At 44.4% G+C, this 11,498-nt stretch overlaps 1 protein-coding gene across 8 annotated transcripts in view; it reads left to right on the top strand.

The window, feature by feature from the left end:
* The window catches only part of usp25 (ubiquitin specific peptidase 25), a 25,170-nt gene extending 17,433 nt beyond the window's left edge, over positions 1 to 7,737 (top strand). For 5 of the 8 annotated variants that reach the window (XM_077019227.1, XM_077019226.1, XM_077019231.1 and 2 more), the window contains 7 exons: positions 72 to 167; positions 1,264 to 1,442; positions 1,973 to 2,051; positions 2,302 to 2,381; positions 2,944 to 3,067; positions 6,221 to 6,416; positions 6,807 to 7,737. In XM_077019227.1, coding sequence (XP_076875342.1) covers positions 72 to 167; positions 1,264 to 1,442; positions 1,973 to 2,051; positions 2,302 to 2,381; positions 2,944 to 3,067; positions 6,221 to 6,416; positions 6,807 to 6,985 — 933 coding nt within the window. In that variant the 3' untranslated portion in view covers positions 6,986 to 7,737. The remainder of the gene's footprint in view (positions 1 to 71; positions 168 to 1,263; positions 1,443 to 1,972; positions 2,052 to 2,301; positions 2,382 to 2,943; positions 3,068 to 6,220; positions 6,417 to 6,806) is intronic. The other 3 variants (XM_077019229.1, XM_077019232.1, XR_013133629.1) reach the window with 2 other exon arrangements.
* The last annotated feature ends 3,761 nt before the right edge of the window (positions 7,738 to 11,498 follow it).

Here is an 11,498-nt window from a genome sequence, read left to right as displayed (position 1 = left end):
TTGGCTTGTGAGTGCTGAGGCCTGGACAGTGTGGTGTGTATCCATGGTAATGTGCTTCCTTCCTTGGGCAGACTATGATGACTCCAAACATGCAGGGCATTATAATGGCCATTGGCAAATCCCGGAGTGTGTATGACAAGTGTGGGCCTGAAGCCGCCTTCTTCAAGGTACTCAGCACTGCACCCACCGCCAGTGCCTGGAGACTGCAGCCCAGTGACCCCACTAACCCCCGCACGTCTCCCTCACCCGCTGCAGTCCGCACACTCGCTTCTGCGCTCGCGCTCTCTCTCTCTCTCTCTCTCTCTCTCGCTCACTCTCTCTCTCTCTCTCTCTCTCTCTCTCGCTCACTCTCTCGCTCACTCTCTCTATCTCTCTTGCACTCTCACACAAGTTCTTTCTCCGCTTTTATGTCGAGCTTGGCGCGTTGCATACCCACGCAGCCGCGACAGGGACATGTCTCCAAGCTTGGTGTCCACACTTCCCGATTGGTCCTCTTCTCTCGGTGCTGCTGTGGTTTCTGTTGGCTTTGGAGACTGACCTTAACCGCTTGTGGGGCATGCTCGCCTGGGGCCCTCCTCGGTCTGGGGCCCTCCCCTGTTTGTGGAAGTCGGGCTACCTCTTGCTCCACCTGCCATGTGCCGCTGTTTCAGCTCGAGCTGTTGGGTGTGGGGTGTGGGGTGGTATCATCCCTCACTGTTCCGCCAGCCGTTCAAACGTGTTCACACTGTTCAAATGTGCATGTTTGCTCAATCTATGTAATTAATATTCACTTAAAGAAATGATTGTGTCAAAACCCTGCTGAAAATATGAAGCTCTCGCGTGGTCAGATGTGGTTGAAATGGACGGACATTAAGTGTTCCGATAGCTTGCAGCGTCGTGTCAGAGTTCGTTTAGTGAACATGGTGAACAAGAGTGTTGGGTTAGGGTTATCTCCTCAGCCCTGGAGTTGAGGGTTAGAGTTATCTCCACAGCCCTAGAGTCGAGGGGTTCCTGTCGGACGATGCGTCAGGCAGCATGAACCCGTTGTGTTAATCCCTCACGTTTGAGCTATAAGCAGCATGAGTTGTTTGTGTTTACTACTTTGGTGTCTTGACCATTTTTCCCCATTTGTTTCTTCTCCTTATTTCTTGCTCTCTTTCTTGCACTCTGCTCTTTATCCGTTTATTCACCTCCTCTCTCTATCTCTTTATCCGTTTATTCACCTCCTCTCTCTATCTCTGGGTCCTCTACTCTCTCCTTCTCGGCCTCTGTTGCGGCTTTAAGGCGCTTAAAGTCGAGTACACACGCCTGGTGCGTCTGGCCCAGGAGGACACGCCCACTCACAGCGACCACCGCCTCCAGCACGTCATTGTGTACTTCATCCAGAACCGGGCACCCAAGAAGATCCTGGAGAGAACGCTCCTCACGCAGTTCGCCGACCGCAACCTCGGCTTTGACGAGAGGTACAGACAACGCACACATGAAAAACTGAAAAAATTGTTTTTCTGTCCAGTTGGTTTAATCATGCTGTCCGTTGAGAGCCTGGTAGACAGACAGCATGTCTGGCACACCAGTTGGAATTATGGGCTTGTCTCCAAGATATCAAAGATCTGCTCACCAGCTAAAATTGACCCCACCCACCACAACCACCAGCCCCCCCCACCGCCCCTGGCCATCTTGTTGACTAGGCCATTCCTTTCCTCTGACCGTACAGAATCCATATTCATAAGTGAATTGATCCCCCCCCCCCCCCTATTTGAGCGTAATTAGATTTATGTGAGTGTCGCACGATCACGCTGCTCCAGAGAGACTTTCTCATTTTGTTTTGGGTAATAAAGAATGATTCATGCCCCGGAGCAAAGCCTTGGGACACGGGCCGCCATCTCATTCCACACGGTTCCTCTCGAAACACACACACAGGCACACGTATGCACGCGCACACACACAGTCTGCTCTATAATGGCCTTCTGCCCCCCCCCTCTCTCTCTCTCAGATGTAAGAGCATCATGAAAGTGGCGCGGGCAAAACTCGATCTCATCAAGCCAGATGAAGTTAACATGGAAGAATATGAGGTTGGCTGTCAGTTTACTGTCTTTGTTTTAGGACGACTGTAACAAGCCATTACTGGCCATGTGCCCAGTTGTTGATATCTATTATTCACAATCAATAAGTGCTTATCTGTCATTTATTTATTCGGCACATCAAATGTGCTTCATTCCAATGAAGTCATGCAGTAAATCAAACTAGTGTAATACCAGTGTACCTAGCTTATGAGGTCAAAGTTTAGCTGAGCTGATTATTATTTCTTATATGTGTGAACAGATGTGGCATCGGGACTACAGGAATTTCAGAGAGACCACTGTCTTCCTAATGATTGGTCTAGAGTTGTTTCAGAAGAAAAGGTATAATTGCTCATCTGTGCAAAAATTTGGAATTCTCTTTTGCATTGCCAAATCTGAGATATGAAGTTCACTTTTAATGCCACCAGGGGGCAGCACAACCCTCTACATCAGGGGTGGCCAACCCGTCATAGACCAAGAGCCACTTTTCTTACTGTGTTATGGCAAAGAGCCACATCGTACATGGGCGAGTAAACTAACCGCGCACCACGAAAATGTAGCAGTGTGTCGGCCCGTTTGTGCAGGTGAGCCCGCGGACCGCGCGGGTTGGCCACTCCTGCTCTACATCATATGCTTGTAGTTCCCTTTCCAAGGGGAGGGTCCAAGCCCAGTGAGAAATCTAAAGCTTTTAATTAAAGTGTTTAATTATGATTTAAGTTGAATGATTGCTGTGTTTCTGGCAATTATATTTAACTGGATGCCGAAATGTCCTATATATATAGTTTTATATTACATGTTAAAAGCACATTATTATTTTAGGTTTATTTTTCATTATGCCAGGGTGCGTTTGCTGTAAAGTGATGCTTATTGATATAAACATAAGAGCTTATTGTGTTTGTTTCAGTTATGTGGAGGCTTTGATGTACCTGATCTACTCTTACCAATACAACAAAGAGCTGCTGACCAAGGGGCCATACCGCGGTCACGATGAGGAGCTCATCGGACACTACCGCAGAGAATGTCTGCTGGTGAGGGTGTGTGTGTGTGTGTGTGTCTGTGCTGGTGAGGATGTGTGGGTGTGTCTGTGCTGGTGAGGATGTGTGGGTGTGTTTGTGCTGGTGAGGATGTGTGTGTGTGTGGGTAGGTGTGTGTGTGTCTGTGCTGGTGAGGGTGTGTGTCTGTGTGTCTGTGCTGGTGAGGGTGCATGCGTCTGTGTGTGTGTGTGTGTGTGTGTGTGTGTGTGCATCCACTTTTGGGGAAACGGCTCTACTATCAGATCAGTGAAAGGGGGAAGACCCCTGTGAAAACCCATCATACTGGTTTGATTTAGTTCGTCCGCCTTCACCCTGTCGGTAACCCATGTGGGTCATCCTAACCACTTACCTTCATTCCATCTCTCTCTCTCTTTCCTTTTGAACTCATCAACGGCGTTTTTTGAAAAACTCCAATGGCAGTAGTTGCTTTTTTTAGAAATATAGATTTCGTGAAACGTGCATGAGTCGTGTGCGAGTCGTTCCTGTCTTCCACACTAGGCCTGTCGCGATAATTACATTATCGACTACGATAATTTTTTTAACCGCGATAATTTTTGATGTCGATAATTGGCCATTGGGTTTCCGCGCAAAATTGTTTACATGAGAATAAACCGCAACTACGTTAGATTTCAGAAAGGCACGCAGTGCTGCTCTCTCGCACCCCCTCCCCCCTTAAGGGAAGACGAATCTGTGATCAGAGAGCGACACCTACCGGTTAGGAAATGAGTGCACGGTGCAGTAAACAGAGAGCGTATGCGTCAATAACAGTGCCTCCACACACACAGGTGGAGATGTGTTAGCTCGCGAACGTATTCGAGGCTAATAGGACTCGAAATGATTAGAAAAATTTTTTTTATCACATTATTTAATGGTTGTTTATTATAGTGAATGTAGCGTGCGACTCTGCCCACCTTGCGCAAACCTCAGCGAATGGTGGAAGTGTTTATACTTTCCACGTCACATTCTTTGCAGTGTTGTTTGAAACAATATGTGGTAGTATAAATAAATACCTCTCAAAACAAGGGAATGAACATTTACCTGACAAATTTTAATGTTGCTTTGTGTTTCAGGTTTGAAAAGTGCTGGAATTTGTTCGTTTCACAACAAATATCTGTCTGACTGAACAGTTGTCTTGTATTACATTAATAAATACGAGCCTCTTGTAATTCCAGGACGAAACATGAGAGAACATGAAGACGTTAAGATTGGGCGTTTTGAAAATAAACAACCATTAAATAATGTGATAAAAAGCTAATTATTTCAAATCTTTTCGAGTATATGTATAAATATTTAACTTAATTAAGTTTAACATGCTGGGAAATATTGAAATGGACCTTTAAAGTGACATACAAGTGCTTTAATTCCACCTTGTAAAGGTGTATGAACCCGGCAAACATGACTTTGGTCATTGCGCTGAGGCGCGGCGCATGCGAAGTTACAAAATTCGAGAGGTGCACGACCTCGCGACACGACAGCGCGCGAGGCCTTCGCACACGGGCGGAGCCACCGCAATTACGTCATTTTCTCTGCGCGGACCCTCGCGCCGCTCGTGTCGCGTCAAGTATAAACCGGAGCTGTGTTTGAAATAGACTACTACATACTGGATACTGCATAGCCTACTGCACTCAGTATAATACTGGATACTGCATACTGGTCCTTGTAGTAGTCGTTTCCAGTAGGCGACAAAAGCAAAGCATACTACGTGGTCACGTAAACGAAGCGTTGCATGATGGGATGCAGTACACCACGAAGATAGCTCTGTTCGCGTACTGGAATATTTTGCGGAAGTAGTAGGTCATCCGGGTATGTTTCGCGTACTGGAAATTTTCATTTTGGTCACATACTGCATACGGCATACTGATTTGGGGCTCGATCAGTACGTCAGTAGTATGTAGTAGGCTATTTCAAACAGAGCCCAGGTTTAACTCGCTATATAGCCAAAGAGATGCTGCCGTTAAATACGGTCGAAAAGAAAACATTTATAAACATGCTGCAAAGATTTGACAAGCAGTATGAACTGCCAAAGAAAACCTGTATCTCCCAAACTGCCATTCCAACCTTATATAATGAAGTGAAAGATGGCATTCTGAAGGAGATTAAAGATATCTCATTTTACTCTGCTACTACAGATATGTGGTCAAGCTCAAATATGACCCCATACATTAGCTTTACAATACATTACATTACTGCAAACTGGTGTAATTGTATTATTATGCTACTTTATTATTATTGTGGCACATTGTCTTAAAGCTCCTTTGGGGAGCCCAGAAGCAAGAAAATATTCTATAATGGCAATTTAATATGACTCCCCTTTCCTGCAGGAATTATCGTTTATGGCAATAATTTCTAGGACAATATATCGTTCTGAAAATGTTGTTATCGTGACAGCCCTGTTCCACGCGTGTGGTTGGTGAAGAGCGGGGAGGCCTGCTGCTCGGTGCGGGCCCAGACCCGGGCGTGTGGCGGCCCCCGATCTCTCAGTAACCCTACACCGCAATTGTGCTTGTAATGTAATCAGCAGGCTGTGGGTAGGAAGCAGGCACTGGCACGAGTGTAAACACCCAGCTGGGGCTGCGGGCCTGTCCTCGCCTCACCCCTCCTCTAGCCCACCTCACGGGGCCAGTCCCCCTCACCAGCCTGCCCATTACTCCACTGTGCCACTTTAATTGAAAACATCACTAACGTTGACAGAGTTAATGTACTGTGGTGGCGGCTTTTATTTATTTATTTTTACTTTTTTCCTTTTTCTTTTTTTGTTATGCTGCTTTTTTGTGTTTCGGGGTCGCAAAACTCTGGAGCAAAAGGCAACAAAACCATAGGTGGCCATGTCAGGGAAACCATAGGTGGCCATGTCAGGGAAACCATAGGTGGCCATGTCAGCCCTTTAAAACACTGAGACACACACTCAAGCTTTTATAGTGATGTAGGTCGCAAAGTTGGGTATCCCCATCTCTACTTTTGCCCTGCCTCTGTCTGTCTCAGTCTCTCTCTCTCTCTCTCTCTCTCTCTCTCTCTCTCTCTCTCTCTCTCTCTCTCTCTCTCTCTCTCTCTCTCTCTCTCTCTGTGTCTCTCTCTCTGTGTCTCTGTCTCTCTCTGAGTGAATGGCGATTGAGTGGATGCAGATGTAACGCGTGCGTGTTTGCACAGAGGCTGAACGAACATGCGGCGGCCCTGTTCGAGACTGGCGAGGACCCGGAGGTGAACGACGGCCTGACCATCATGAACGAGCTGGTGGTGCCCTGCCTCCCACTGCTCCTGCTGGACGAGACGGAGGAGAAGGACACGGTGGCCGTGGAGGACATGAGGAACCGCTGGTGCTCCTACCTGGGCCAGGAGATGGAGCGTGAGTGCCGCTCACAGCTCGGCCTCCCTCTGGCCGTACATGTGCAGACGTGTGCAGTCCCACGCTGATATTTGGCATTCCTGAAGATTGTGTTTTGCTAGGGTGGTGTATGCATGTACACTGAATTATTGCAGACGGCTGCTCGTGAGTTTAGTACTGTGCTCTCATGACATGGATCACACCTAGTGTAGTACAGTGCAGTGCTAGTGTTGAATGGCCATGGGGAAAATTAGTTTTAGTTTAAGCTTAGTCTGACTCTGTCTGGGGAAACTGCCTGTAGGTTTAAAGAGGCTGGTAGTGTGTGTGACTGTGTGTAAGACTACAAAATATTCGGGAACTTAGCAAATTAAGCAGTTCTTGACTCCAGCGTCTTCCTCCCTGTTCTCACAGCTCGTCTCCAGGAGAAACTCACTGACTTCCTTCCCAAGCTGCTCGACTGCTCCACCGAGATCAAGAGCTTCGCTGAGCCGCCCAAGCTGCCCTCCTACTCCAGCCTGGAGCTGTGCGAGCGTTTCAGCCAAGTGATGGCTTCCATCACGCTCGACCGCACACCTGCCGATGGCAGATGAACTGCTCCGCCCAGTGTCCTTTTGGCCCCGCCCCACATCTGTACGGCCCTGCCCCGCCCCCCACCCTGCCGCTTGCCTTCACGGATCTCTTTTAAGCCACACCTTTCTCCACACCAGGCTCCCATTGGCCGTTACTCTTTTAGTTCTTTTTTTGCTGCTATTTTGGTTTTTATCTTTATTCTTTTATCACTAGTATTGATTGGAGATTTCAGTTGGGTTTTAAAGCTGAAAGTCTTGGTCTTGTGGTGGAGAAGATCCACAGTGTTAATGGGGGAGAACAAGTCAAAACAAGAACTGATGAGCTTGGAAGTTGCCGCATGCTGCTCCACCTGTCAAACGAGGTTGAGGATTTGTTTGTATTAATATTATTTCAATTATTTGAGGATTTGTTTATTAATAACATTATTACTATTATTTGGTTAATATAATTTTTTCTTTGTTCTTCCATTGTTTTTTCCATTTTTCCCTCTGTCAGCCCTTTTGGAGCACAAGGCCCGTTCTGCTTGCAGCATTACACCTTCATTTTTGTTTTTCTAATGGACGGGACTGAACGCAGGAACCTGGAGATTCACAGAAATGTAAAGAGTGGCTCTGTTGACCTGAGCACTGCGGGTCTCTCAAAAAAAGAAAAAACAACAGAACCACTGTAAGTTCTGTGATGGGCAGCCACAGGTGACGTGTGGCACAGGTGACGTGTGGATTGTTAATACATTGAGAGAATAAAGGTTTATTTATGGCTCTTATGGGCCAGATCCCCGTTTTCTCAATTAAGAGTCATTTTGATTTAACTGCGTATCAGATGTAACTGGGAGAAGGTGGTGGATGGAGTATTATTTGCAGATATAAGCACTTTTCAGTCTATGGAGCTTTTTCTACATCCTTCTCATCCACTGGAACAGGCTGCAGTGAATCATCACTGTGCAGAGCTTCCCTACGTGATGCTGTGATGTTCACTCCCCTTTCCTGCAGGAAAAGAAGAGGCCATGAATTTTCTTCTACATGGGATTTGGTGGTATTGATTTGTTTTTTTTAATACAGCAGTCAATGAAAGAAAGTATTCAGAACTTTTCAAATGTGAACATTTAAATTATGGTTGTAGATGCACTGGCTCTGATCCCCTTCCCACATGTTTGGAATAAAACCATTACTGAGGTCAAAGTTCACCATGTCAGTGTGGATTCCACACTGTATAAATTTAACACTAAATCTAATGGGAATCAAACCTCATGAGGCCTTTCATACCCCTCACCCCAAGATTGAAGTGATGATGCATATTGGTATATCCCTGGGTTAGGGTTAGGGTCATCCCTGTCTTGAATAAATAACTTGTGAAGTAATGTACAAGCATAAACTGCAGTGCAATGCACAGGTTGAGTCAACACAGGTTAGTTAAAGCTTAGACAACACAGGTTAGTTAAAGCTTTTGCTGGTTTGGTCCTGGATTTCAAGCAAACTAGATTTGAAATGAAAAGACAAGGTAAAAGTGCAGAAGGTCAGCTGTAACATGCATTGGTGTACATATATGACCCCATCAACATCATCCATGTAGAAATTACTCCCACTTTGATTCAGTTCCTGCCCGTGTTTTATGAGACTAAAAGGAACAGGACAGCCGTCGCTTGCTCGTCTTGCCCAGAGTGAAAGTAGTGTGGACATATAGAGCTCAGGACCATAAACATTACCACCATAAACGCATCCCTTCACGTGTGAAACAGTGGAATGGGTGCACGTGACCACAGGGAAGATGCTTCGTTGCTTTCAAGGGCCCCACTCATAGCACCAGGGGGAATTACGGGAGCAGTCTGTAGTACTTGCAAAACACAACACTGGCAAAGAAACTAGGGAGTTTGTCAGGGGGCCAAAACTGGGATGTTCTTGGTCAGTGACTATCAAGTCAAGATCAAAATCAAGTCAGAGACTTGACCTGAACCCCAATGATCTAGTAATATTATAACCCTAACCCAATGTTATAACCGCTGCAGTTGTTGGGCTTAAGGTAAAAATGATCCAAGTCTTTGATAATGAAGCCCATGATACATGCATTAAAGCATGTAGAGAACAGAATTGCCCTGGATGTATTGAAACTTTGATAGTTCAGCCGATATGCGGTAAGCTTTAATGTTTTTTACTTTTGTGATCTTCCAGCAGTGATCTCAGCTTCTCAGCAATGGATGATCATGATGGAATGATCAAAACCTTAAAAGAATACTCAATCATTTTTCAACCTAATTACTGTACCACAGCTATAGCTCATGGTCAACTACCACAGACTATTTCAACACATTTTTCTCAGCTAAGAAAAGAAAAACCTGATGAAAAACCTGTTGACTCAAAGTCCATTTTAATGAAACCCTAAGGTCAGTCATTGAGGATGTGTTTCAAGTGGAAGGGTTTTTTCTGTACTTTTCCAAGTTCAGTTAGTTTTTTGACAGTGGTAATTGGCCACACACTGAAGATGTAGATAAAGATTAAGGTAAAACATGCTAGAGGTTAAGCTGAAAGGTTCCTCTAAGAGCGTGTTTGTTTTAAGAGGAAACATCTTTTCCTTGCATAGGTAATGCAGGAGAAGTGGAATAATGTCCTTATAACCATGTTGATTTATTTCAGAAGGTACAGTCAGACCTTCACTTTAAAAAATTCTACTTTAATCTTAAATTTTGCATAAACATGTTTAAAAGAACATTTTTTATTCCATGGCTTTCACATAATTATAGTAAACAAAACCGTTCTGAACCCATATTCATCAGCCTTATATCAGATGTCCAGCTCACTGCTTTGTTCTTTCAAAATCACATGCTTTTAAGGTTTATTAACCTCTGACGTTTAAAAGACCACAATTAACATTTAGTTGGGTTCGATAACTACTGTATGTACTTTGTTCATTTGACACACTTTATAAAGATTTGAAAACCATAAATCCAGGAAGAATGTAAATGGATTAATGATTGCCTGGTTGAACTGGTCTGGTTCACCTCGATGGATGAACTGACCTTTCTGACGTCTTTGCAATCACCCAATATTTGATTCAGATCAACTGAATAAAGCATTTGAGCCCTGTGCTAACAGGCACTGTTACACAGATTAAACAAACATATTGTTACTATTACACCATTGCAAGTTATAACTGATGTTTTCCCATACTGCAAAAATAAAGAATGTAATAAGATTTACATTCTATACACTTAAATACAGCAGCCTACACTAGGATGGGTTTCTCAAAAGCAACATAACACCAATGGTGAGCCGTCAGGGCCCTCTACGCCCTCTCAGAGGGCCTAGAATATTCTTAAAACATAAATATATATAATGTGTCCAATTAAAAAAAAATCTACTTACAGTTTGACAATCGACATCTATACAATCACAAAAATGTAAGCAAACCGTGTCTATTCAATCTGTGTTGGAAGGTGATGGGTTAAGTGGAAGCCTGTGAGCCTGTGTCTCCCTCTATCAGGACTGTGATGCCTCCGCAGAATGTTGGTGAATGGTGGGCCCGCTGTTCGTTTACAGAGGGCCTGGCAGTTATAATTCAGCGCAATACCAGTTTCAAATGACAGTAAAATTGACCAATCATATCTTCCCTCTTAGTGGGCGGGCTTAACTGTATGATAATTTCCGCCCGCTGTGGCAACGCTAGCTGTCGTTAGCACCACCGCTAGCTAGTTTCGATTCATTCCATTAATGCCCTCGAGCGCGTTGTTTACATATTCCGCTTCCGATGAACACGGAGCTGTGAACCTTGTTTTGTTGGAACCTTATTTTGCTTAAGAAGTTATCTAGTACAGATATTATTGGTTTTTTTTTTTGCGTTTCTAAAGCTGTACTGTCGTCTCAGTTTTTTTTATTGCAGTTAATTAGGAAAGGAAACACATTTTTTCGGGGGGGGGGGTTATGGTAGCGGGCCCAGGTTTAATGGTCACGGTTCGCTACTAACACAAATATTTTCTTTAAATGGTAGAGCAAGTATTATGCTGATCTCTGTCATTTAAAGTATTCTTAATCACTGCAGTACCTTTGGGAAATGGGACCCAAGACTTTTCAAATTTATGAGGTTGGTGGATTATTTATGCTTTAACTACGTGGACACACAGCTGTAATGTAATGTTACACTGTATGATGATGGTATGATATCTGTGTTGATGGTATGATGTCTGTGATGATGCAGTCCTAGTACACATCATACAGTAGCATCACACAGGCGATGAAGAACCTCTGCCTAAAACTACTTCTCACACACACATACTCACATATGCAGAGCTGCTGAAAAGTTTGTGAACTCCTTGAGTAGTTTAGATTTTTCTGTTTTACCATGATACTGTTCATTAACTCCATTTACTCCATTTACTTGTTGAGGGTAATGTGCCAGCAAACTACATAATACATGGAATCGGAAAACCACAGCTACATTGGTAAAGTCAATTAGGTAAAAGATTCAGGTAATCAGTTAAGCAGACCAATCAAATGCGACATCCTTGTGAAAAAAATTTAGCCACACCGATTAAAAGGGAGAGCA

The sequence above is a fragment of the Brachyhypopomus gauderio genome, chromosome 10, assembly GCF_052324685.1.
Source record: "Brachyhypopomus gauderio isolate BG-103 chromosome 10, BGAUD_0.2, whole genome shotgun sequence".
Taxonomy (NCBI): Eukaryota; Metazoa; Chordata; class Actinopteri; order Gymnotiformes; family Hypopomidae; genus Brachyhypopomus; species Brachyhypopomus gauderio.
The sequence above is the reverse complement of the archived record's forward strand: the minus strand, read 5'-3'. Positions and strand labels throughout refer to the sequence as shown.